The sequence below is a fragment of the Macrobrachium rosenbergii genome, chromosome 42 (genome assembly GCF_040412425.1).
Source record: "Macrobrachium rosenbergii isolate ZJJX-2024 chromosome 42, ASM4041242v1, whole genome shotgun sequence".
Taxonomy (NCBI): domain Eukaryota; kingdom Metazoa; phylum Arthropoda; class Malacostraca; order Decapoda; family Palaemonidae; genus Macrobrachium; species Macrobrachium rosenbergii.
The window spans coordinates 1,630,421-1,657,555 of record NC_089782.1 but is presented as its reverse complement, the minus strand read 5'-3'; the positions used below and the strand labels follow the sequence as shown (position 1 = coordinate 1,657,555).

The following is a 27,135-nucleotide window of genomic DNA, read 5'->3' as shown; positions in this document are numbered from 1 at the left end:
AAATGAAATGCTGATGGCTATTTTAGTAAGGTATGTCCATAGAAAGGTCATTGAATTCACAACAAATGACCTGCCATGGTTTGATGGTACATGTACAAGAGCTTACCATGACAAACAGACCAAATTCAATACATAGAGACAAAATCATTCACACGAAAATTACATAATTTTTATTGGGTCTTGCCATGCTGTGAATAGATTTTATCATATAGCTTGAGAAATTCCAATAATTCCTTAAAAAGGAAACTTGAAAGAATCACTCGGCTTCATCTGTGGAGGACCAAATTGGTAACATCTATTTTTGGGTCAGGCTCATCTTCCATTCCTCCACTACTAACCGATGGTAGATTGGTTACTGGCCCTAAGGGAAAAGTTGAACTGCTTTACCGAGCCTTTGAAGCTAAGCAATCAGCTGAGGATGTCCCTCTCCCTGATACTTGTCATCCTGAACCTATTGTTACAAAATTTGCATATCAGTCTAAGGATGTTAAAATTCTTGATAATCTTGATAACTGGGGTGGAGAAGATGCTGATGGTTTCTTCACTTTGTTTTTAAAAAAGGTTTCTGGTGTGTTGTCTCCCAAGAATACTAGATTCTACAGATTTTTAGGTTGATGTAGTATCTTTGCAGATGAGAACTAACTTAGCAATGCAGTGCCTGCCCCAAAAAATGGCATAACTGCAGATTGCAGTAACCACAAGCCAATTTCTATTCTCTCTGTGCTCTCCAAAGTTGCTGAAAAACTTATTTTAAGCTACTACATAAATATGTGGAATCTTATGAATTGTTTGCTGATAGTCAATATGCATAAAGAAAGTAGTTAGGAGGTAACTGGGAAGAAAGCAGTTAGGAGGTAACTGGGATGTTCTTTTAGAGTTGACATGCCATTTGCAAGGAGTGTAGAGTAATTCAAATAGATTTTATTGCTGCCTTTGATTTAGTAAATCACAGGGCACTTATTTATAAACTTCAGAATCTTGGAGTGGGTGGATAAGTTTTAGGTTTACTAAGATTTCCTTACAGGTAGGAAGCAACGAGTTGATGTTGATGGGATCTTTAGCACAACAAGACCTAATGTGTCTGGAGTTCCACAGGGAAGTGTCCCTGGTCCACCATTATTTTTAGTGTATACAAATGATATGGTTGACCTAGAAAACAAGATTGTTCAGTATGCTGCCCATAGTCTCAATTGGGACATGAAGTAGATTAGTTAATGGTGTAGTCGGTGGGGTATGAGGCTGAACTCCAGTAAAGCTAAAACACTGTTGATTAGGAGATCTCATATAGACTTTCCACCCCATCGACTTTCCACCCCATCCACCCATCCAGGAGGATGGAACTCTGCTGAATAAGTCTGAAGCTTTAACTATACTAGGTGTAACTTTTGACTCGCATCTTACTTTTGAGAACATCTAATAAAAGTCTCAGCAAATGCCGCACGAAAGTTAGATTTTATACGAAAGGCCTCATATATCTGTAACCGAGATAAAATCAATGCAACCTGTTCTAGGTCATTTGCCCTTCCTTTACTGGGATACTGTTCTCCAGTATGGATGTCTGCTGCTGCCAGGCATTTATCTCTTTTAGATAGAGTAGTTCGTGGTGGTAAGTTTTTGTCTCCTAATATTAGCAGTTATGACTTGGACCATAGATGGACGGTCTCATCTGTCAATTTTTTTAAGTTGTATTTTAACAGAGATCTTTCATATTCTTGATTAATCCCTGATCCCCTTTATCTGCCGAGACTAACCAGATTTGCTGAAGAGCAGCACCAATATGCAGTAAATGTGCCTCGCTATAGAACGTCTCAGTTCCAGAGGTCCTTTATTCGTCACACCGTTGGACTGTGGAACAGTCTCCCAGGGGATGACGTGTAATTGGAATTTTGAAAGCTTGAGTAAAGATGCAATGCATTACTACCCTAATACTATTCTCTTTGCATTTTAATACATTTTTATCTATTTATTAATTTAACTTTTTTCTTTTTAATAAGCGTGATATCTTTCTGTATTTCCCTTGGCTCCTCTTACCACTTCCTCATGAACACCATATTCTTTGGATGCTTGAATTTCAAGTCAATGGCCCCTGTAGGCTTCTTCCATATGAGTAGGGTTCAACTGAATAATAAAAATAATACCTGTGAAGCATGTCAGAAGGGTAAATATCAGGTAATATATGCAATCTCTCCTGTTTTGCAGTTTCGAGTATTAAAGAGCCGTTTGAAATAGTGGTGATAGATTCTTGGTCACTATCTGTAAGAGTGGGAATATGGGACTGGTTGTTATAGCAGACCACCAATCAGGGATAAAAGAAGCAAGACTGTTGCAAATACCATGAGTAAAGTAATATTTCCGATGTGTATAAGTAAGCCAAGGAAGTTGTTAACCCTTAAACGCCGAGCCTCTATTTACAAAAGTGTCTGTCGTATGCCGGCGGCGTTTGGGAGTTAGCACCGAAGCGGAAAAAAAGTTTTTTTTCAAAAAATCACAGCACGCTTAGTTTTTAAGATTAAGAGTTCATTTTGGCTCCTTTTTTGTCATTGCCTGAAGTTTAGTATGCAACCATCAGAAATGAAAAAAAATATCATTATCATATATAAATATTAAAATATATGACAGCACAAAAAAAAATTTCATATATAATTGTATACAAATCGCGCTGTGAGCAAAACGGTTAAAGCTAACGAGTTATTTCTTTTTCTTTGTATTGTACACTAAATTGCGATGATTTTGGTATATAACAAATTGTAAAACGATCAAAGCAACACAGAGACAATATTATCACAAAATGATGCATGAATTCGTAACACGCGGACGTAAAAAAATTTTTTCAAAAATTCACCATAAATCGAAATATTGTGCTAGAGACTTCTCGTTTGTTGCAAAATGAAGGTAATTGATTGAATATTACTGGACTGTAAGTGTTTTATCTTACAATTGCAGTTTTTGACCATTTCGGTCGAGTTAAAGTTGACCGAAGGTAGAATTTTTTCTATTTATCGTGATTTATATGAAAATATTTCAAAACTGATAAAAGCTACAAACATGAGTTATTTTTGGTTGTATTCTACATGGAATTGCACACATTTTCATATACAAAACTTTATGTAACAACTAATATAAAACAGTGCAAACATTACGACAAAGTGACAAAAGAATTTCTGAGACGTTTGGCCAAGTTACCGCGCGGATGTAAAAGTTTTTTTAAAAATTCACCATAAATCGAATTATTGTGCTAGAGACTTCCAATTTGTTGCAAAATGAAGGTAAATGACTGAATATTACTAGAATGTAAGAGTTTTAGCTTACAATTGCATTTTTTCAACCATGTCGGTTGAGTTAAAGTTGACCAAAGATTGAAATTTTGGCACTTATCGTGATTTATATGATAATATTTCAAAACTGATAAAAGCTACAACCATGAGTTACTTTCTGTTGTATTCTACATGAAATTGCGCACATTTTCATATATAAAACTTTATGTAACGACTAATATAAAACGGTGCAAACATTATGACAACGTGTGAAAAGAATTTCAAGATGTTCAGCCAAGTTACGCATGACGTAAAGGAAAAAGTTTTTCAAAAATCCACCATAAATCGAAATATTGTGCTCAAGACTTCCAATTTGTTGCAAAATGAAGCTACATGATTGAATATTACTAGAATGTAAGAGTTTTAGCTTACAATTGCGTTTTTCGACCATTTCGGTCGAGTCAAAGTTGACCGTATATTGAAATTTTGGCACTTACCGTGGTTTATATGAAAATATTTCAAAACTGATTAAGGCTACAACCATGGGTTGTTTTTTATTGTATTTTACATGAAATTGCGCACATTTTCATATATAAAACATTATGTAACGGCTAATATAAAACGGTGCAAAAATTACGACAAAGTGATGAAAGAATTTCTGATATTTTCGGCCGAGTTACCGCACGGGAGTAAGGAAAAAGTTTTTTAAAAAATTCACCATAAATCGAAATATTGTGCTAGAGACTTCCAATTTGTTGCAAAATGAAGGTAAATGATCGAATATTACTAGAATGTAAGAGTTTAAGCTTACCATTGCGTTTTTCGACCATTTCGGTCGAGTCAAAGTTGACCGAAGGTTGAAATTTTTTGTAGTCGACGTACAGTACGTCCACTCAGCACCCGACAGACAATTTTAGTCGACCTACGATACGTCCAGTCGGCGTTTAAGGGTTAAGCAATAATGGACCTGAGTTCACTAGAAGTGTGTTTGAAAATAAGTTGAAAGACTGGGAGGTACAACATGTGTACTCGATGTCGTATGTGCCAGGCGTGAATTGATTAACTGAGGGAACAATAAGGACAAGTGAGTTCGTTACATATGGTGACTGATAGGGAAAATTCATGAGACCTGTGTCTTGCAACAGCCTTGTAAACGCATACTGTGAGTTCTCACAGAGTAAAAGAATGTCCCCAAGCATGTTATGAATTTTGAACAGGTTTATTAACCCTTAAACGCCAAGCCTCGATTTACGAAAGTGTCTGCCGTATGCCGGCGGCGTTCGGGAGTTAGCGCCAAAGCGGAAAAAAAGTTTTTTTTAAAAAATCACAGCACGCTTAGTTTTTAAGATTAATAGTTCATTTTCAGCTCCTTTTTTTGACATTGCCTGAAGTTTAGTATGCAACCATCAGAAATGAAAAAAATATCATTATCACATATAAATATTGAAATATATGACAGCGCAAAATTTTTTTTTATATATAATTGTATACAAATCGTGCTGTGAGCAAAACGGTTAAAGCTAATGAGTCATTTATTTTTCTTTGTATTGGACACTAAATTGCGATGATTTTGGTATATAACAAATTGTAAAACAATCAAAGCAACACAGAAAATATTATCACAAAATGATGCATGAATTCGTAACGTGCGGACGTAAGGAAAAAAGTTTTTTTTTCAAAAATTCACCATAAATCGAAATATTGTGCTAGAGACTTCCAATTTGTTGCAAAATGAAGGTAATTGATTGAATATTACTAGACTGTAAGTGTTTTAGCTTACAATTGCAGTTTTTTACCATTTCAGTCGAGTTAAATTTGACCGAAGGTCGAATTTTTTCTATTTATCGTGATTTATATGAAAATATTTCAAAACTGACAGAAGCTACAACCATGAGTTATTTTTTGTTGTATTCTACATGAAATCGGGCACATTTTCATATATAAAACTTTATATAACGACTAATATAAAACGGTGCAAACATTACAACAAAGTGATGAAAGAATTTCCGAGATGTTCGGCCGAGTTACCGTGTGCGGACGTAAGGAAAAATTTTCAAAAATTCACCATAAATCGAAATATTGTGCTAGAGACTACCAATTTGTTGCAAAATGAAGATAAATGATTGAATATTACTAGAATGTAAGAGTTTTAGCTTACAATTACGTTTTTCAACCATTTCGGTTGAGTCAAAGTTGACCGAAGGTTGAAATTTTGGCACACTGTGATTTATATGAAAATATTTCAAAACTGATAGAAGTTACAACCATGAATTATTTTTTGTTGTATTCTACATGAAAATGCGCACATTTTCATATATAAAACATTATGTAATGACTAATATAAAACGGTGCAAACATTACAACAAAGTGATGAAAGAATTTCTGAGATGTTCGGCCGAGTTACCACGCAGACATAACGAAAAAGTTTTTTCAAAAATTCACCATATATCGAAATATTGTGCTAGAGACTTCCAATTTGTTCCAAAATGAAGGTAAATGATTGAATATTACTAGAATGTGAAGGTAAATGATCGAATATTACTAGAATGTAAGAGTTTTAGCTTACAATTGCATTTTTCGACCATTTCGGTTGAGTCAAAGTTGACCGAAGGTTGAAATTTTGGCACTTATCAAGATTTATATGAAAATATTTCCAAACTGAAAAAAGCTACAACCATGGGTTGTTTTATGTTGTATTTTACATGAAATTGTGCACATTTTCATATATAAAACTTTATGTAATGGCTAATATAAAACGGTGCAAACATTACGAAAAAATGACAAAAGAATTTCTGAAATTTTCGGCCGAGTTACCGCGCGGACATAAGGAAAAAGGTTTTTTCAAAAATTCACCATAAATCGAAATATTGTGCTAGAGACTTCCAATCTTTTCCAAAATGAAGGTAAATGATTGAATATTATTAGAATGTAAGAGTTTTAGCTTATAATTGCATTTTTCGACCATTTTGGTCGAGTCAAAGTTGACAGAAGATTGAAATCTTTTGTAGTCGAGGTAAGGTACGTCTGCTCATCACCCGACAGACAATTTTAGTCGACTTACGATATGTCTAGTTAGCGTTTAAGGGTTAAGCCTTCAATGCAGTTAACTGAGATTGATAGAGATGGAGAAACAGATCCACAGCCATGTGGGGATACATATATTAAAAAATAAATCTCTATGGAGGGCTTTTGGGAACCTGTTCGATTCCCCTTTTCAAAGACTGAAAAGAATTGAAAAGATTCCAAAAAAACTCTCTGTAAAATTTATTTCTAAATATAAGTACCCATTCATAACTGTTTTGTTTCTCCATTTCAAGACATGCTACTAGGAGTATTTTTAAAGACAGATGTTTGGAGAACAGTGCATGAGAGGTCTGAGAGTTATAAGGTTGATGAAAAAGTGTTTAAGAGGTTGTAACAAGAGGAAGACTGAACGGAGATAAGCTTGAGGAAAAATATGAGGGGCCTTATGTGACTAGTGTGGTTGAGTGGATGAGTTATTTGCTGGAGTCTCTGAATGGAGGTGGACATGTATGCGAGATTAAGGCACACTACAGTCACTTGCATAAGTGGTGTGAACATCCTGAATATTTGAAAAATCATCCAGTGAATAAATGGTTGTAAATAAGAGTGGAGGATGATGTGAGTAAGCACAAAGAAAATTTCCTAGCAGAGAAGCAGTTTTAACTGACAATTAAGACTGGGGAAGAGAAGGAAAAAGGCAGAAAAAGGAAGGCTAGGGTAAGTACTGTATAGGAGTACAGGTTAAATGATTAGTAGGATGGATAATGAACTAGATCATACATTTAGTATTTCTAAGATTCCCAATAAGGAAGAAGAGGATGCTGATAGATTAGGAAATGATGTACATGGGGAGAATACCATGCAGATAATATTTGACAATGCTCATGAGGTGTTGTGTGAATAAAGTACTAAAACTGACGAGTTCCAGGGATTTAGGGAAAGCAGTCCAATAGTTGGTAAGGGAATTTTAGAACACTTAGCTAGAGATCAGGTTGGTTTGGACAGTAGCGATAAGACAGATACAGGATGTTTGGACAGTAGTAAGAATGAGTCTGATTTGTCAACAGTAATTTGCATACTAATGTATAGCCTGCGATAATACTTTACTGGATAAATCTTAGGTAAAGAGGTAAAAAATGTAAGATAGTACTATGGTTGAAATAAGGTGTGTGAATAATGAGTGAAAAGAGGGAGGAGAAAGTAGCGTTAAAAGATAATTATAGTAGGAATATAAATTAAATTGATTTATTAAATATGTTCATGAATTTGATTTTACTTTTTTGTACTAAGCCATCTTTCACAGCTCCTGTTTTAATGGTGGACATATCTCCATAGGAATGTTGTGAGAAAGTCCACCCCTTGTAAGGTTACATGTTGGTTACATGTTGGTTTGGGCTTTAACCAGTTTGAAAAAGACTTTTCTCTCATCCCATTTAATATGTTGGAGTTTGAGGAGCTCATTATACCTATACAGTAAAGGCATCAAGTTCTTTTTGGGAAGAAGCTCTTTCCAAACTGATTTGTGTGATTCACATGTATTGGAGACTTGTTTTGGGGTATAATTGAATGTACTAAATTCTCTATTTTCATTTTATAGGATTAAGTTTTAAACATATATGAATTGTCCTACTGATTGATTATAGGTTAGGTTGCTGTTAGGTAGGGTTTGATCCAGAGTTAACTGTCCACAGGACAGTTAACTCTTGTTTGTAAATAAAAAGTAGGTTAGGTAGCAATTTTTGATTTACTTAGAGATTGCTGGAGTAACACCATTTCTTTTGCTCCATACCTTCACAATGAAAACTGTTTCTAAGAGAAACGAAACCAAGACATCACTAATACCGAAAGTGTCTGAAGAGCCAGCAAAGCAGCAGCTGGCATTAACCCTAGAAGCAGCTGGCACTAACACCGAAAGCCTCTGAAACACTGACGATGTGGCAGTTGGCGTTAATGCCTGGTAACCACCTGAGGAGACACTGCCACTACTAATGCTGAAAGCATCTGGAGCACCAATGATGTGGTGGTTGGCATTAAATCACAAGGAGATGAGCAAATAAACCTACAACACATTGGATTAATGATATGGGAACGGAGTGGCAGACTCAAATGTCTGGGGAACCAAAAGGAGAACAAGAGTCTGGCACCAAAAGAGAGCTCTCAAGAAGTACAGACCTAACCAGTCTCTGAAAAGCTAACCACACTACCTGTACTTCTTCAGCATCAGTGCAATCAGATATGTCAATCTCATCAGAGGGGAAATCCTGGGGAAGCAGGGGCAGCGCAGCAGAACCTCCTGCTCTCAGATACAAAGGGAGTTTCAACTCCCCTGAAAAAGACAAATTAAAAGCAAAAATCTACTCCATATCAGAGGAATGGTTGGAGATCTTTTGTGACCTGCCACCAAAGAATCATCTGCACAGGAAACATGGCTTCCTATACATTCTCACTATCCTGCACTGACACAGAGTTCATGGATAAAACTGAAATTGCCAAATGAGCAGGCATCAAAACCTTGAGAAGTGGAAGATAATCCAGTCTGTTCTGCTACTGAGACAGCAGAAATCAAAGGAGGAAGATCTGCTAGTCTAACAGGCCAATAGGCCTATCAACAATGACTGGGAAGCAGCTTGTGGCACTTGCCCAAACGAGGTTCAAGACGAGCATAGAAAAATGAAGAGCCTGAGGCAACCAAGAAGGGGAATGAGACTGGAAGTGCGACACCCGAGGAGAATGGGAACTACCATGTGGTTCCCACGCCTTCCACATCACCATTTCACCATTGGCAAACACAAGGCATAAGCAGGAGAATGCATCACCTACTTTCGCGATCTCGCAGGGAAGGAGCGCGTCTTACAAGCGTCAAATGCTGATAAGAATGCCTGAGAAAGGATGTAGAATGTGGGGAACAAATGTGTTCACACACCTGACAGAGGATATTCGCACAAACTTCCCGTATGTTGGACAAATGCCCTGAAGACAAACTGGCATAACCAGACCGCCTGTGAGACCGAGATGAAGAACGGGAATGCCTGACACCAGGCAAACACCTGAAACTAGGCGTGTGCCAGCACCTGCTTGGAGGATTAGATACTCTCTTGGAGGAGAGTGCCTCTGAGAGGATACTGAACCCTCTTGCAAAGGAGGAACACAGGAACATCTGGAATATGGACTGCTAGGAGTGCATGCCTCCTGCAAGGCCTAGGGATACAGAATCGGATATTGAGTGAATATGCATGTCCTTGCCTAGCATATCTACCTCCTGCCTATGTGAACTTCACTTGATTTTGCAACAAGCATCTTCAGGTAACCGAGAGCCAACCTTTATGTGACATAAGTCAGGTTGGCCAGTGGAAGACAACGGGCACAAACAACGTCCACTATGTACCTCCAACGGTGGAAGGAGCATCACAGGGCATGGCTAAGGTATGGCTAACAGGGAGGGAGGGCGCTGGCACTTCCTCTGAAGCAAGGGAGGAGCCTGAAAAAGAATTAAAACTGGGCTGGTAAATCAGCAAGTGTCTGCGAGGTTACCTCCATAAACTTTTCAAACAGTCCTACGACTAGCTACATCGGCTTCTAATTAGCCAAACCTCACATCCTGAACAATACAAGGAGATTTGAGAAGAAATAATTTGAAAGAGAAGGACACTACTAGCAAAAGAGGTAGAGCGGGAAGAACTGTTATCTGACACATCGTAAAAAGATGAGAAACTCTTACTCCTAACCTCACTTCCTCTTCCCATGTTAGAAGATTCCTTTTTCCTTTCTTTTGCTATTCTCATCTGCTTATACTTTAAATAACCATTCATTACTTCATCTAACCCAACAATACACTGATTACAGCAATCATTAAGAGAACAATCCTTGTTCCTATATTTAGCACTTACGTTGTGACCATCGTAAACTGAAAAGTAAAGATGCATATATACCCTCTTACCTTACAGACTTGAGACAATTTGTCTTTATCCTCTTTGGATGACATCCTAATTAATGACAAAAACCAAGATAAGCCAAACGCATAATTGCAAAAACCTAATTGTTAATGATAATGTAATTAACACTCAATACTGTACGTCCTTGCAAGCTGACGATGGAGGAAAAACTGAATGGTAAACAACAGACACTTGAATCACCATAAAGGGACGGGTCTATACTGTAGATGGTTAAAACTAAATGATCCTATTAATTTTTTAGTTGTCACACACTAATTGTCCCCACACCTGAAGAGGGAATTACAGCTATCATATAGAGAAGTAAGATTCATTTCAAAAGTTAAAATTTAACCACTACATAAATTCGTGTAACACAAAGTGACAGATGGACAGAGAACAGAACTTATAACAACCAAAGTAGAATACACTAAAAGACCACTAATGATTATAATGGCATGATCCCAACTGGTTATTTTACTCATATAGTTAAAATGTTAAATTATATAAATTGCTGCCATCCGCATTTCAATTTGCTATCATAATTTAAGAATACTTGGTTCAACAGTGGTGTGGTAAACAATGTGCTATTAAACTACTTACTTTGCCTTCCAATGCCTGTACCTCCAGTGACTCCAAGTGATGGCCATACTGTTCCACAGTTTCCAAAAGTCTTTGGTTCACTTTGTGAATGTGGAAGCTTTGTTTGACCCTCACGAATCATCTGAGAATAAAGAGAGCCCATATACTACTTTAAGGATGACCTTGTTATCTTGCTCAATCTGATCAGTCAAAATAATTCATCAGTGACAAACAAAAAATTTAAACTGAAGACAATCCTCTATCAAATTTTCAGAAAGTCCTACACTGTTACCATCCACAAAAGGTATTTCAGATGTATTCATAAGCAGACAATATTAGACAATACTGTTTTTAAATGCATTTTCTAGGAGGACTCTATTAGTATTATGAAGCAACTTAACAAGAATCCACCAAGTCACATTTTTACTCTTGTAAGGCTCGCCCAAAAGAGTAAGTTATAAAGGAAACACTCCTTCACCTATTCTTAAGATGCATGCATTATAACCTTAACCAATCTTTTATATTTGTGTAACAAATATACCTTGTGCCTTGTGATAATTCTAGATTTACGGTGCAATTTCTACATATCTAGTTAGATAGTCTAAGAAGACTAATATTTGTCTATTTCCTCTAACAGTCCTTTGAAATGGACCTAAAAAGTCCATAGTTACTACTTGAAATGGATTTAATTCTGATGGATATTTTTCAAGTGGAGCTTTAAGATTTACATTACCTTTGTGTTGATTACAAACTATACAGTTTTGTACAAAGTTTTTGGTACCTTCACTACAATTTGGCCAAAAATAATCTCTGGTTATGATTCTGATTGTCTTTTTAATTCCTGGATGTCCCGATAACTTACGAGTGTGTTAGTTCTAAAACTTCTCTGATTAGTGTTTTTGGGATGTATAGTTGAGAACCACCATTTTTCTCTTTGGCCTTTTAAACAACAATCCATTTATTAATTGAAAATCAGGTTCTAAGGATTCATCTAGTATTAAATGCATCTGCCAAGGTGTTAAATTTCCCTGGAATATATCCGAATTCTCTAGCATATTCTAATACACTAATGAACCATCTATTGAACTTTATGTTGTTGGTAAAGGCTCTCTTTTCAAAAAAGTCATAAATGGGTTTGTGATCAGTAAGCACATTAACCTTATGCCCTAAAAGTATGTCTAAATTTCTTTAAACCTAAATATAATGCTAAAATCTCTTTCTGTGGTACTATAGTTTCTTTCTGCTGGGTTTAAAACTCTACTAGCATAATATACTGCCCTCATTCTAGTTTTGGCCTTTTGTAACAATACAGCTCCTAGCCCTGTACTTGAGGCATCACAAGCTAAGCAAAAGTCTTTGGAAAAATCTGAGCAGACTAAAACAGGGTTCCTGGTCATTTTGCTCTTCAGTGTTTGAAAGGCTGTTTCTTGTTCATCCTTCCAATCATAATTAACATCCTTCTTGGTTAGTTCTGTCAAAGGTTTGGCTATAGTAGCAAAACCCTTTATAAAAGGTCTATAATAACCTACCATACCTAGGAACCTTCTTAATGCTTTCAAATTAGTGGGAGCTGGGTTATCAATTATTGCCTTTATTTTACCTGCCTGCATGCGCAGTCCATCTTCACTAATTACATGACTCAAGTATTCTAAGGATTTAATCAGGAATTGACACTTCCTTAATTTCATTTTCAGTCCTGCAATTCTTAATCTCTCTAGGACCATTTCTAATGTTCTGAGGTGACTTTCGAAGTCTTTGCTAAAAATTATTACATCCTCCAAGTATACTGCAACATTTTCTATATCTCCTAGAATTTGTAACATTAATCTGACAAATGTTAACCCTTAAACGACGACTGGACGTATTTTACGTAGACAAAAATTGTCTGTCGGGTGCCAAGTGGACGTAAAATACATCGACTACAAAAAGTTTTCTTAAATATTCGCAGAAAAATACTTATAGGCCTCGTTTGCGAAAAATTTTAAATCACGTGCCTTGAGGGATGCTGGAGTTCACGGATCACCCTGTTGTTTTGTTTACAAGCGTGATCCAGCTGCGCATGTGCGAATTTCTTTCTTCTCCCACTAAAAAGCATCAGCAACGCATCTCAGAAATTCTTTCGTCACTTTGTCGTAATTTTTGCACCATTTTATATTAGTCGTTACATAAAGTTTTATATATGAAAATGTGTGCAATTTCATGTAGAATACAACAAAAAAACAACCCATGGTTGTAGCTTTTATAAGTTTTGAAATATTTTCATATAAATCACGATAACTGCCAAAATTTCAACCTTCGGTCAAGTTTGACTCAACCAAAATGGTAAAAAAATGCAATTGTAAGCTAAAACTCTTACATTCTAGTAATATTCAATCATTTACCTTCATTTTGCAACAAACTGGAAGTCTCTAGCACAATATTTCGATTTATGGTGAATTTAAAAAAAAACTTTTTCCTTACATCCGCGTGCTAACTCGGCCGAAAATCTCAGAAATTCTTTCATCACTTTGTCGTAATTTTTGCACCATTTTATATTAGCCGTTACATAAGTTTTATATATGAAAATGTGCGCAATTTCATGGAAAATACAACAGAAAACAACCCATGGTTGTAGCTTTTATCAGTTTGGAAATATTTTCATGTAAATCACAATAAGCGCCAAAATTTCAACCTTCGGTCAACTTTGACTCGACCGAAATGGTCGAAAAATGCAATTGTAACCTAAAACTCTTACATTCTAGTAATATTCAATCATTTACCTTCATTTTGCAACAAATTGGAAGTCTCTAGCACAATATTTCGATTTATGGTGAATTTTTGAAAAAAACTTTTTCCTTACGTCCGCTAGCTAACTCAGCTGAAAATCTTAGAAATTCTTTCGTCACTTTGTCGTAATTTTTGCACCGTTTTATATTAGCCATTACATAAAGTTTTATATATGAAAATGTGCACAATTTCATGCAGAATACAACAAAAAATAACTCATGGTTGTAGCTTTTATCAGTTTTGAAATATTTTCACATAAATCACAATAAATAAAAAATATCAACTTTCAGTCAACTTTGACTCGACCAAAATGGTCGAAAACTGCAATTGTAAGCTAAAACTCTTACATTCTAGTAATTTTCAATCATTTACCTTCATTTTGCAACAAACGGGAAGTCTCTAGCACAATATTTCGATTTATGGTGAATCTTTGAAAAAACTTTTTTTTTACGTCTGCGTGTTACGAATTCATGCATAATTTTGTGATATTTTCTCTGTGTTGCTTTGATTGTTTTACAATTTGGTATATACCAAAATCATCGCAATTTAGTGTACAATACAATGAAAAAAAATACTCACTAGCTTTTAACGGTTTTGCTCACAGCACAATTTGTATACAATTGTATATGAAACTTTTTTCGTGCTGTCATATATTCCAATATTTATATATGATAATGATATTTTTTTTCATTTCTGATGGTTGCATACTAAACTTCAGGCAATGAAAAAAAAAAAGGAGCCAAAAATGAAGTCTTAATCTTAAAAACTAAGCGTGCTGTGATTTTTTGAAAAAAACTTCCTGTCCACTTCGGCGCTAACTCTCAAACCCCGCTAGCATAGGGGAGACACTTTGTAAAGAGATGCTCGGTGTTTAAGGGTTAATTGTGTTGTGTGTATTAACCATAACGCGTTGCATAACTCATAATTCATTGTGTGCCATTAGTCAGTGCCAGAGTCTTAAGATAGTAGTTAGTTAAATATTTATTATGTACATTTGCCTAGCAGTACAGCTCTTCTGTCATTAGACACAGTTAGCAGAAAGGTCTATACCCTTAGATACGTTAGGCCTGTTGTAGTAAGTAAGTTAGCCAACCCAGTACCCATCTTAGCAGTTAGGTATGTCCATTTAGCTGTTGCAGTGCAAAAGCACAATTCATGTAGGGACGCTAGCTGACTAGTCGGGACGAATAGCTTAGTCAGCCAAGAATTCACGCCCGAAAAGGTTATAATCATTAGAGGCGTAGGCTGCTCAAAGGGAAGGCTGCTAACTTAATCTTTAGGTCCTTAGTTATAAGGCCTCTTTCCCTGTGACCCTTTTACTGGCATAAGACTTGCTTTCAGATGTGCCTAGTTCGCAATAATATGCACACATGCCAAGCGCCCCACAAAAACAACACAAGAGGGCAAAGAGACGCTCTGGCTTTCGTGAGAAGAGATAGAAAATTTTTCCTCTCAATTCGGACTGGCGGCAGATGATGCTCATTCTGCAATTTCAATGTCTTACACAGGAACCCTGAGAAGGTATGTCTGAGTAGCAGTCTTTCGCCAATACCCCTCAGTTCATTCTAGTGAAATTCTTTTCTTTATTTCTCCAAGGTTTTTGCCATTTCATTTCCACTTCTGGCCTTTCCCTTTGTTCACAAAGACCAGCCCACAAGACCATCCCTTGACTTGCCTTGTGTTTAAAGCATCGAGAACCTTAACAAACTACTCCCTCCATAGTGTTAATTCGGGGCCAGTTAAGCTAATTAATCAAATCCTCCATGGTGCATTGTTTAGTAATGAGGGAGAACTGATTTTGTGTATAAGTGCATGCTAATTCTGGAATTCTCTTCCAGGAAGTTGAATATCCCAGTCCCGTTTCGCTAGCTTGTGCCTCAAATCGTCTTAAAAGTACTGCCATTACAATAGATGTAAACTTCCCTGGTGTGCAGTCTGGGGAGCAATAGCCTGTTCCCCTCCTGTCGCTGCCCGCAAGAGCGCCTAATCATTCAAGACGAAATCAACTCGTAAGCAGCTGAAAATTATTGCGCAGTTCAAATCTGCATTTTTTCCTTATTTGAGTTTACTTGCTGTATCATCAGCCTTTCTGATTACCTCCTTGGTTGTTTTTTTGTAAATAAATTCCATTTAATGTAAATTGCTAATCATTTCCCATAGCGACCTTCAAATCACTACTCAAATAATGGTACTACCAAGGTAAGTTACCTATTTTTCCCCTTTCATTTTGTAACAGGTTGGTATTCTTGGTTGGCCTTAAGGCAGTAACGTAACAAACTCCCCTTTCATCCTTCCAACGAGACCCAATCTGTGAATATATATTATATATGTATATATACATACACACACACACACACATATATATATATATATATATATATATATACATATACATAATATATAAATATATATATATATAAATATATATATATATATATATATATATATATATATATATATATTTAAAGATAAAATCCACAAAGGAAAGGGAAACACTGAAGTGCTGCAAGGCCTTTCAACTCTGTCATCCTTTACTTGCAGGCTGAAGAAATATAAAAGTAAGTTTACAAAGAAAGCTCATATAAATGACAGATGGGAATTACAGGGAAAAATATGTACCTGGAATCCAACACAATTGAAGAATTAGTAGAACTGCCAAAACAGGGTTAAATATTTAAGAGGTTTTACAAAGGATTAGGATCAACCGTTCAGAAACAGGGTCAGGACAATTAAAGATTATACAAGGGGGTGACTGACCACCCAAGAAATATTAGTACAACAAAATTTTTTTTGAAAACAATAACAATTTTTGCAAGATGAACAGTTTTACATATAAAAAATTATATTAACCCTTAAGGGACGGCATAATTTATCAATGTGCAGCACCCCAGACTAGGGAAACTTTGAGGACAGCAAAATAAAAAAAAAAAAAAATCATCAATGGAAAAAGAATGACACGTACATTCACACTTTATAAATAAACAAATTCTAAAAAATTTTCCCTATCTTCCACGAGAAGTTCAAAATGACTATTTACAACCCTTTGTGGGCCCTCATTTACAAGACAGTCGTAAATTTTACCAACTTATATATATTTTTTCTAATAAATTAGTTTTTTGGATTTTGTAAAATTATTATTACTGCTCACACAATATCAAAACAGATAAGAAATAAAAGCAGTAGCAAATTTTTGGCATATTTGTTGTAAAATATTCACGTAAGTTTATGAGAAAGAAGATTCAGTAACTTTTTTTTACTTTTACATGCTTTTTCTAATATTTCTTTGCAACTTTCTTTGTAAAATTACATTTACAACCGACATACTATCGTAAAAGACAAAAACAAAAAACAACAGCAACCCCTTCAGATTTTACAAGCAAATTTACACAAGGACTCATGTGAGAGAGAGAGCTGCAGTACCTTCGCCCTTGAAGTCACAAGCATTACTGATACTGGTCTAACTCTCACGTCTGTATAGAAGTTGCCATTAGTGAATTTATAACATATAGAAGTATTGGCACCTTTGTTTCGAATCATTATTACCATAACAGTGGTGCATAATTCTGCCTCACACTGAAGCTCAATCCGTCCATACGGGTTAAACATATGAATACATAGAAAATATATATAAGGTAACTAATTTGTAATTAAGTCAGTGATTTTATATTTTAGGTCATTCTTTAACATTTTTCTAATACAGAGGTCCAAATAATACATGCCAGGGCTAAGGTGGAAGTGAGAGAGAGAGAGAGAGAGAGAGAGAGAGAGAGAGAGAGAGAGAGAGAGAGAGAGAGAGAGAGAGAGAGATTGAAACATTATCAGATAACCATCTCCTGCATACACAGCTGCATGGATCCAAAGGAAGGGCAACTTTGCTTATCTTTGACGAGATGACAGTTCTCGTCTGAATGCCTGTTACATGTTTATCATGCGTGCCTGTTCTGTAATTATTAATTTTCTCCACACATTATTGTGTGTTCCATAAACTGAGAAGAAGGGAAAGGGATTAAAGATAGTCTGACAAATTGACAGGGCTTTTTCAGCCAGATCGTTCGCAAATTTATTTCTATTTACCCAGGTGTCCAGCCTAAAGGGCAGGAAATGTCAATCATACATATAAGAGCTCTGGCATGTTTCTTCTGAGCCTTGGAATACTGTGAGTATTCAGTATTCTGTTTGTAGAGTAAGGTGTCCAGTGTATTCTTTGTGTATTCTGTGTTCTGGGAGAAAGGGGCTCAAGTTATTCTAAGATTTGAAGTGGCTAATTGGCAACTTAATTTGAGGATAAAAACCAGATTACTGAACTAACAGAGTTATTCTGCTAAGAGATCTCAAAGACACCGGAAATCTCTCTCTCATATCATAGAAGGGTACAAATTGGTTGCTCTGCTAAAAAAGATATAAGTTTTGTAAGGCTCTCCCAAGAAATGTACATTTGTGTATGGTCCTAAAATATTTGTGTTCTCCAAGCATTGTGTTTATATATTACCAAAGGAGTAAAGTAAGGTGCTTATTTGGTTGTATTGTAATTATGTGAAAATTGAAGTGTTATCTTTGAGTAAGTTTTAGAAAGACGTGACTTTAGCTTTTTTTTTTTTTAAAGTGAAGGTAACCCTTTGAGAGATTGATATAATCTTTAATCATATTTGGTCTTAGTGAAATTGCTGTTGGTATATTTCCATTTTTTGCAGATTTCATTCTTATATGTGTGTGTGTGTGTGTGTGTGTAATTTCACAATGTTAACCAAAGATTTGTGGTGGTGATTAAGTAGAGTTTTGTTAGTGTTAATTTGCATTAATGAGATTTCAGTGCATACTTATTGTTGAGATTTCAGTCAGTACCCGTATTGATTCCCATTTAATAATATTTTAGTGAACACTTGGGTTAATTGCAGATGTCCAGATTTATACCTTAAGCTTGAGTGAAAGTTAATGGTTTGAATTTTACTTAAAGTGATTTCATGATAAGTTTTGTGACTTAATTTTGGTAAAGAAATATGTAAATCTTACACTGTTGTCAAGTAATAGTGAATCTTTTTGAGATTGTGAACCCTGCTTATAACTTTTGAACTTAGAAATAAATTTGCCTATTTAAAGTGTTAAAAAGCAGTGTTTCATTTTGACCACCAGTGAACAGAGGTATATGTGTGTGTGTACAAGATAAGTGATATATCTGTTTGTTCACCTAAGACTTATCTAGGTGAAATAGAACCAGGGAAACAATTATGATATATTATGTTTGTTCACCTGAGACTTATCTAGGTGAAATAGAACCAGGGAAACAATTATAGTATTTGTTGGAGTGATGCCCTTGTTTCCCTAGTCTGTTTATAGCCTATCAGTAGTTACCTCAGCCATAACTTGATAAATTTAGAGTGAATTTTAAGTGTTAAGCAAATATTAAGGGATCACTGTACCTTTAGAGAATTCAGTCTTAATATCTTTGTTATGAGGTTTCAAGTGTGTGGCTGAAGTGAGGTAACCTTTTGGGTCTTATTATTTGTTACAAGGTTATATATACATATATGCTTTGTATATATACCCTTGTAACATTTCATCTGTCCATATTTTACCAGTGAACAGGGGCACAGAAGGAAGTGATGCTTTGTATATATACCCTTGTAATATTTCATCTGTCCACATTTTACCAGTGAACAGGGGCACAGCAGGAAGTCCCCGAAATATATGGTTGCAACGTTCAAATAGTGTTTTATGTGCCTTTTTATCTTCATAGTATACTGTAGTATTGCAGTAAAGACATTATATATATATATATATATATATATATATATATATATATATATATATATATATATATATATATATATATATATATATATATATATATATATATATATATATATATATATATATATATATATATATATATATATATATATTAACTTTATCACATACACAATTGTTCTGTGCATTAGTAGAACTACTAAAAGGACCTCATTCAAACTGGATGGTATCTAATGGAGTTTTTATTCAAAAGTTACAAGCTTTCTTGGACAAACAATCCACATTATCAAGTATCCATTACCATCCAGTTTGAATGAGGTCCTTTTTAGTAATATATAATATATATATATATATATATATATATATATATATATATATATATATATATATATAAATATATATATATATATATATAGTGGACCCCGTATTCAAGTGCGTGCTCAAGGTTCATGGACTCACCCACTAGCGGGTTTTTCTATGGAACCTATCTAAAAATTTTCGCTGGAAACTCAAGCATTTGCGGTTTTTCCATGGAACATATCTATAAAAATATTCGCGGAAACTCCATATTCAGCGGATGCAGATTTTTTTGTCTCTTTTCAGATAGCAATAGTATTCTGTATTTTCATATTTATTGTACAATAACATTAAAAATCATGTAAATCAATAATAATACTGTACTACAGTACTGTACATATAATAGTAATAGAAATTCAATAATAATATTATGTATATAGCAATACTATTCTGTATTTTCATATTTATTGTATAATAACATTAAATAATCATGTAAATCAATAATAATACTGTACTACAGTACTGTACATATAATAGTAATAGAAATTAAATAAAAATATTATAGTACTACACTGGGTACCTTAATAATAATAAATAATACAGTACTGTACTGTACTGTAAAGTTAAATCATACGGGTAGTAACTGGTGATGAATGTTGATTTCAGTATGCTGTAGATGATGATGATGATGAATTAGTTGTGCAGTACGATGAATGACGGGAGGCGCTGTCATGTTAAGGTATTTGAACATGGCAACGAAGGTGGTACAGTAGGGCTGCATGAGTATTTTACCTTGTTCATGCTCAATGTTGGCGACCACAATTAATGTCATGCTGTAATGGGCTGCTACTTCTCCGTGACTTTTGCCCTCTCTTAACAAAACAATCATGTCTACAGTACTTTCTTCTCATGAGTCATTACAGTAATTGTAGGCTATTGGCCAGAGGCCTTAGAAGAAGAGCATTCAGAGGACATCTTAATGCACGATTTAAAAATATTTTTAGGTCATAGTACTGTACATGCAAAACAAACAAACGTGAGATACAGTAGCAATAAAACGGATTACACTACTGTATACTGTATTGGGTCATTTGCCGCTACGGTACACGCATGGTACTACTGTACTGGTTGCGTGTACATATACTAACACGGATCTTCTGCGCATACAGTATGTACATTTTATAAAATGTTTTGTTGTAAGATAGCAATAAAACGGGTTGTATATTGGGTCATTTGCCAAAATTTCCCGCTACAGTATACGCATGGTACTACTGGTTGCACGTACATATACTAACACGGACCTTCTGCGCATACAGTACGTACATTTTATAAAATGTTTTGTTGTAAGATGATTTTTAAATATTACATACAAAAAGTGTTTTAGGATGATACATAGTATAGTACAGTACTACGGGTAGTAATGTGAGAGCATATCTAAAATACGTAAGACAACAGGAATACTGCAGGGCACGTATGTTTACATCTGCAGTACGTAGCATTTTCATGTATGTAAAGTATATATTACTGTAATGACTGCTGTAAGTACACTTTGTAAGTTAAAATTATTTACTAATTTTCAAATATTACAGTACTGTAATATATTAATGTAAACACAGCAAAATTTCAATAATATATATTTGTTTTTCTTAAAAGTGCTTCACCCAAGCCACCTCTCTGCAAATACAAAGAAATCGCAATGCTAGACGCTGTGTACCTAGGATCAGTAATACTCGACACACTATTGGCTGTCATCTGCAAGGCAGCCAATCCAGAAGCACCATTCATTTTCCTTGGCACTCATTGGCTGTTCACTTGCCGCTGATTGGCTGAACATTCACAACCAACTCGCGAACATGGAATTCTGGGAGGACGCTCCACGGCATCATCTTCAGATTGTGCGTATAGTTCGCAGCATCTTACTGTGTGAAACCGTGCGTCTGTCCGTTTCGATTTTTATCTTTGTGAATCGGGCGGTATTCGGCCCTAAAATGCCTGCTAAAAAAACGCCCTGCTCCTTCAAAGCCTTCTGGCAAAGAGTTTAAAAGAAAGAAATGTTATGAAACTCGAGGAGAAGGTGAAACTTCTTGACATGTTAAAGGAGGGCAAAAGTTTTGCCACGGTTGGTCCCCACTTCAGTGTAAATGAGAGCACAGTGAGATGTATCAAGAAGAAAGAGGCGGAGATACGCAAGGCTGTGAGTATGAGCTACTTGGTAGTGCAAAGACAGTTGCAACAGTGCGGGATAAAACAATCGTGAAAATGGAATCTGCTCTGGCAATCTGGATAAAGGGCTGCGGAAGAAAAACGTGCCCCTCGACTCCAACATCATTCGCGAAAGCACGACAACTCCACCGGCAGTTATCAACTGCTAAGGAAGGCGACGGCGTGAGTACAGGCAGAGGAAGGCGTTGAAGAAGGCGACTGGAATTTCTAGGCTTTGATGAACCAGCAGAAGAAGAAGAGGGGAAGAACCCCAAGCAGGACCATCATCAGCGCCTCAAGGTTTCCAGGCCAGCAAGGGGTGGTTCCACAGATTTCAAAAGTGGTTCAACCTAAAGTCTGTTACTCTGCATGGGGAAGCTGCATCTGCAGACACTGAAGCAGCCGCGAAATATCCGGAAGCCTTCAAGAAGATCATCGAGGAGAAGGGCTACCATCCAGAACAGGTGTTCAATATGGATGAGACTGGCCTGTTCTGGAAGAAGATGCCTTCCCGGACATACCTTATGAAGGATGAAGCTAAAGCCTCCGGATTCAAGGCCCAGAAGGAAAGGATAGGGTTACCCTCCTCATGTGTGGGAATGCAGCTGGTTTCATGCTTAAACCAGGCCTCATTTACAAGGCTGCAAACCCCAGGGCCCTCAAGAATAAGAACAAGGCATTGCTTCCTGTGTTCTGGATGCATAACCCTAAGGCCTGGATCACCAAAGTCCTCACAGAGTACTGGTTCCATCAGAGCTTCGTCCCTCAAGTAAGGCAATACCTGAACGACTTGGGCATGGAGTTCAAGGTGTTGCTGATTATGGATAATGCTGGTGGCCACCCTCTCGATCTTTCTTACAAGGGAGTCCAGTTTGAGTTCCTCCCTCCCAACACCACCTCTCTCCTCCAGCCTATGGACCAGGGCGTGATCCGTGCCTTCAAGGCACTCTATACCGGGAACTCCCTCCAGCACCTTGTAACTGCAATGGACAGTGACAGTGAATTTACGCTAAAAGAATATTGGCGTAAATTCACGATTGCCACATGTCTGAGCATCATCAGCAGATCACTGAATGACATGAAGGAGGAGACCCTGAACGCATGCTGGAACAAGTTGTGGCTGGAGTGTGTTCATGATTACAGGGGCTTCTCTCCTCAAGAAATTCAGCATTCAGCCATTAATAAGGCTGTCCAGTTGGCGAGGATTCTAGGTGGGGAAGGCTTCGAGGACATCACCGAGGATGAAATTGGCACCCTTATTGATGCTCACTCTGACCCCTGATGGACCAGGATTTGAAAGAGCTGATGAAGTCTGCCAGTGAGGAAGAAGATACGCCAGGTTCAGGGGAGGAGCAGGAGGAAGAGGAGAGCGGCCTGACTTTGGAAACGTCTGTCCCACATGAAGAGAATGATTCAGGATCTGCAGGGAGTATGTTTCAACATGGGATCCTTTTATGGAACGCTCCTTAAAGTTTTCAAACATGCTTGATTCAGCATGGGAGCCCTATAATCAAACCCTCACCACCATGAAAAAGCAGCGACAGCAGCTGCCTATCACCATGTTCATAAAACGGACGAAGAAGGCCTCTCCAAAGCCTCCCAAATCAACCGAAGAAGTGCCTCCCCAGTTGCCTGAAGTAGTGCCTCTCAATCGCCTGAAGAAATGCCTCCCCAACCGCCTGAAGTCGTGCCTCCCAAATCAACTGAAGAAGTGCCTCCTGAAGGTGAAGAGGCACCCTCAGATGAGTTGTAACAACTCTGCTTTGCTGTGCAGTCTTACCTTCATCATTATTCATCGCACTGCACAGCTAATTCATCATCATCATCTTTAATCAACATTCATCGCTGGTGAGTACCCGTGTGATTTACGTATGTAGTAATCTTAATATATAAGTACAGAAGTATGAAATTTTTTTAAATGTGCATAAATTTTAAAAAAATTTTGTCTTTTTTTTGTGAATTACGTATACATAAATACCAATGTTCCCCCCAAAAAGAAAACGGGACGGCTTATAACTGTATGAAAGAAAATGTGTGACTGAATACGTAGGGGGGACTGGATTATTTTAACCTACAGCTGTAAGCCATACAGTATGTACGTATAAATTTAACGATAAAATGTTTAAGATGAATTGGAAATTATATTAATTAGTATCATTTCAAAGATTAATACAGTAATAAGGTACAGTTTAATGTATATTTGGTGTAGGCTGGTATTTTTAGGCATACTGTACAGTACTTTGGTGTTGACCTTTCATGGTAGACAGGTACAAATATCGTAGTATTAAATTTTTAAAATGTGCATACGTTTTTAAATTTTTGTCTCTCTTTTTTGTGAATTTCATACTGTATACGTAAATACCAATGGTTCCCCTGAAAAGAAAAAACGGAACGGCTTATAACTGTATGAAAGAAAATGTGTGGCTGAATACGTAGGGGACTGGATTAGTTTCACCTACAGCTGTAAGCCATACAGTGCGTCACGTATAAATGTAATGATAAAGCGTTTAAGATGGCTTGGAAATTATATTAATAGTATCATTTCAAAGATTAATACAGTAATAAGGTAATAGTTTAATGTATATTTGATGTAGGCTGGTATTTTTAGGCATACTTTGGTGTTTGACCCTTCATGATAGACAGGTATAAACATTTTTAGAGGCGTTGTAAGCAATTGCGGATTTGACCTATTCGCGCGGGGTGTGTGGACGCATCCCCAGCAAACGGGGTCCACTGTATGTATGTGTGTGTGTATATATATATATATAATATATATATATATATATATATATATATATATATATATATATATATATATATATATATATATATATATATATATACTGTATATAGACACAATTTGAGGAAGATATCTCAGGCATTTGCATAGTTTTACTGCTTATGTTTCAAAGGTCTAGCCTCATTATCAAAGCTGTAAAAAGATGTACACATACATTAAAACATCATAGAAGACTCAAACTAAAAAATATGTTAAAAACAATTATAAAATATTCTGGTTAAAATGACAGGAGCATGGCGAGCTTACGTCATCACCAACACTAACGCCCGGACTATGGCGTGAACGCACTAAACTTAAGACGGAATCCATGAAAACGTTCATTTGCGCTTCCATTCGAGTTCTGAAAAGATCAAATTCTGATTTATCAGCCTCGAGGCTGGGCTTGGCTTTACGGAAAACATACTGGGAAGCCGGTGAAGAGGGGGGGGATAGGAGGAGGGGAAAGAGCAGCGGTAGAGGAAGGAGGAGGGGAGGAGGAAGGAACAGCCAGTAAAAGGGATGATGCTGATGCCACCCACGAAAGAGTTAGCTTAGCTTCTTTATGCTTAAAAGCCTTTCAATCCCTATCCTTAACCAGCTTTACCTGATGGGAATTGTACGTGTGCCAAAACTCCTGACCCCATTCAATACACTCACTGCATGTGTTCTCCTGGGAACACTCCTGACCCCTACATGCCGTACACAAAGAGTGACGGTCATACTTAAGTTTAACAAGTTTAGAAGAGCACAAATTCCCTGCGCAAACTCTAGACCCAGAGAAGCTGGAATCCGACATAGCTACCTATTTCACAGAGCTAAGCTAGCTAGGTTAACAAACAAGACACTGAGTACTTCACCAAAAAGAGACGCCAGAAAGAATTGCATCGAGAGCTGAAGTAAATCCAAACAGTTTGAACTGACCGGACGCGCGAGATGCGTTCACAACACGCCCGAGATTGAAACTGAGGCTGTTTACTGGGCGAGTCTCCTTCCACTCCCACCCCCCCCGCCATCCGGTGGGGTTGGGTCTCCCGCCAATTATATCAGCGTTCCAAATAAAGTTTGAAAAAATATATCTCGGACGTGTCAAAATTTAAGAGATTAAAGCTTTTACAGTGTTTTCGTAAGGCATTATAATGAAATGACAGGAGCAAGGTATTGCCATTCAAGTGGAAGGAAATAATACAAGTGACATGAAGAAACATTAAAAGTTCTGGGTAAACTCATGCTAAGAAAAGAGGAGTGGAGGCAGTTTGACTGTGTAACTTCTGGACTCCCTGTTTTATACAAAGACTTGAGGACTGCCAGTTGAGAGTTTTAAAATGATTATATTTAAGATTTATTTTGCATTTTTTCATATGCACTTCGATATTAAAAAATTCCGGATTAGATAACTGGACCATGTACAATAGCTAATGCCACTGTGACAATTGGTGCAAACTTTTTGTAAACTCTGTGAGGCTCCAGCATATTTCCCCTTCCTGCATCAGGGCAAGAAAATAAATACAACACATTCGATGTCATCAGAGGTTCCACTCAACCCTTCTATTTAAAAAGGGAACCTATGGTAAGAGGATTAGTGGGTATGAGGTGACTTTTTATGGCAGGAGAATAATGTTGAATTAATGAATTAATTCCGGTAAAGGAGGAATCATCACAAATAAATGGAAGACTTGAATAAAAGGGCATTTTGGGGACTGTTGGAGACCTAATTTTTAGCATGATTTTATTATTAAACTTGTTTACAAGTAAACCCCCAGTATTCGCAGTCTCACTGTTCGCGGATTTCTCTGTGGAGCGTATCAACCCATTATTCGTGGAAAATTTGCCCATTCGCAGTATTTTTCACCGAAAAATATTCACTAATTACTGTACTTTTATATTTTCATGCTAAATGCACTTTTTGTGATAAAACTACTAAAATACTCAGGTATACGCATTTTTAGAGGGTTTTTGTTTCTTTAAACTATCAAAATAGGCAGTTCTAAGTGTTTTTAGAGGGGTTCTAAGTATTCACAGATTTTAGCTATTCGCTGGGGGGGGTACGCATCCCGCGCAAATAGTGGTAATTCATTTTCTCTCTCTGGCTGGAAAAGGGTACTAATGTTTAAGATGACTTTGAAATGATATTAATAATATTTAAAAGACTAATATAGTATTAATAGGATATTAATAATATTTAAAAGAAAGTCTAATAGGATAGCAATATAAATAGGATAGCAATTAAGATTAATATTTGATGTCTCTCATTTTCTCTCTCTCTCTCTCTCTCTCTCTCTCTCTCTCTCTATATATATATAGTTTTTTTTGTGCTGTAGTTTTTTCATTTTTGGCTCATTGCCTAAAGTTTAGTATGCAACCATCAGAAATGAAAAAATATCATTATCATATATAAATATTGAAATATATGACAGCGAAAAAAAAACTCGTATATAATTGTATACAAATCGCGCTGTAAGCAAACGGTTAAAGCTAATGAGTTAATTTTTTTTAGTTGTATTGTACACTAAATTGCGATGATTTTGGTATATAACAGATTGTAAAACGATTAAAGCAA

At 36.3% G+C, this 27,135-nt stretch overlaps 1 protein-coding gene across 3 annotated transcripts in view; it reads right to left on the bottom strand.

Annotated features, from left to right (window-relative positions):
* Nucleotides 1-27,135, bottom strand: part of LOC136827876 (E3 ubiquitin-protein ligase RNF10) — a 257,261-nt gene that overhangs the window by 21,691 nt on the left and 208,435 nt on the right. For 2 of the 3 annotated variants that reach the window (XM_067085336.1, XM_067085337.1), the window contains exon 12: nt 10,811-10,931. The exons of the other annotated variant lie outside the window; for it this stretch is intronic. In XM_067085336.1, the coding sequence (XP_066941437.1) occupies nt 10,811-10,931 (121 nt within the window). The remainder of the gene's footprint in view (nt 1-10,810; nt 10,932-27,135) is intronic. 3 annotated transcript variants of the gene reach the window in all.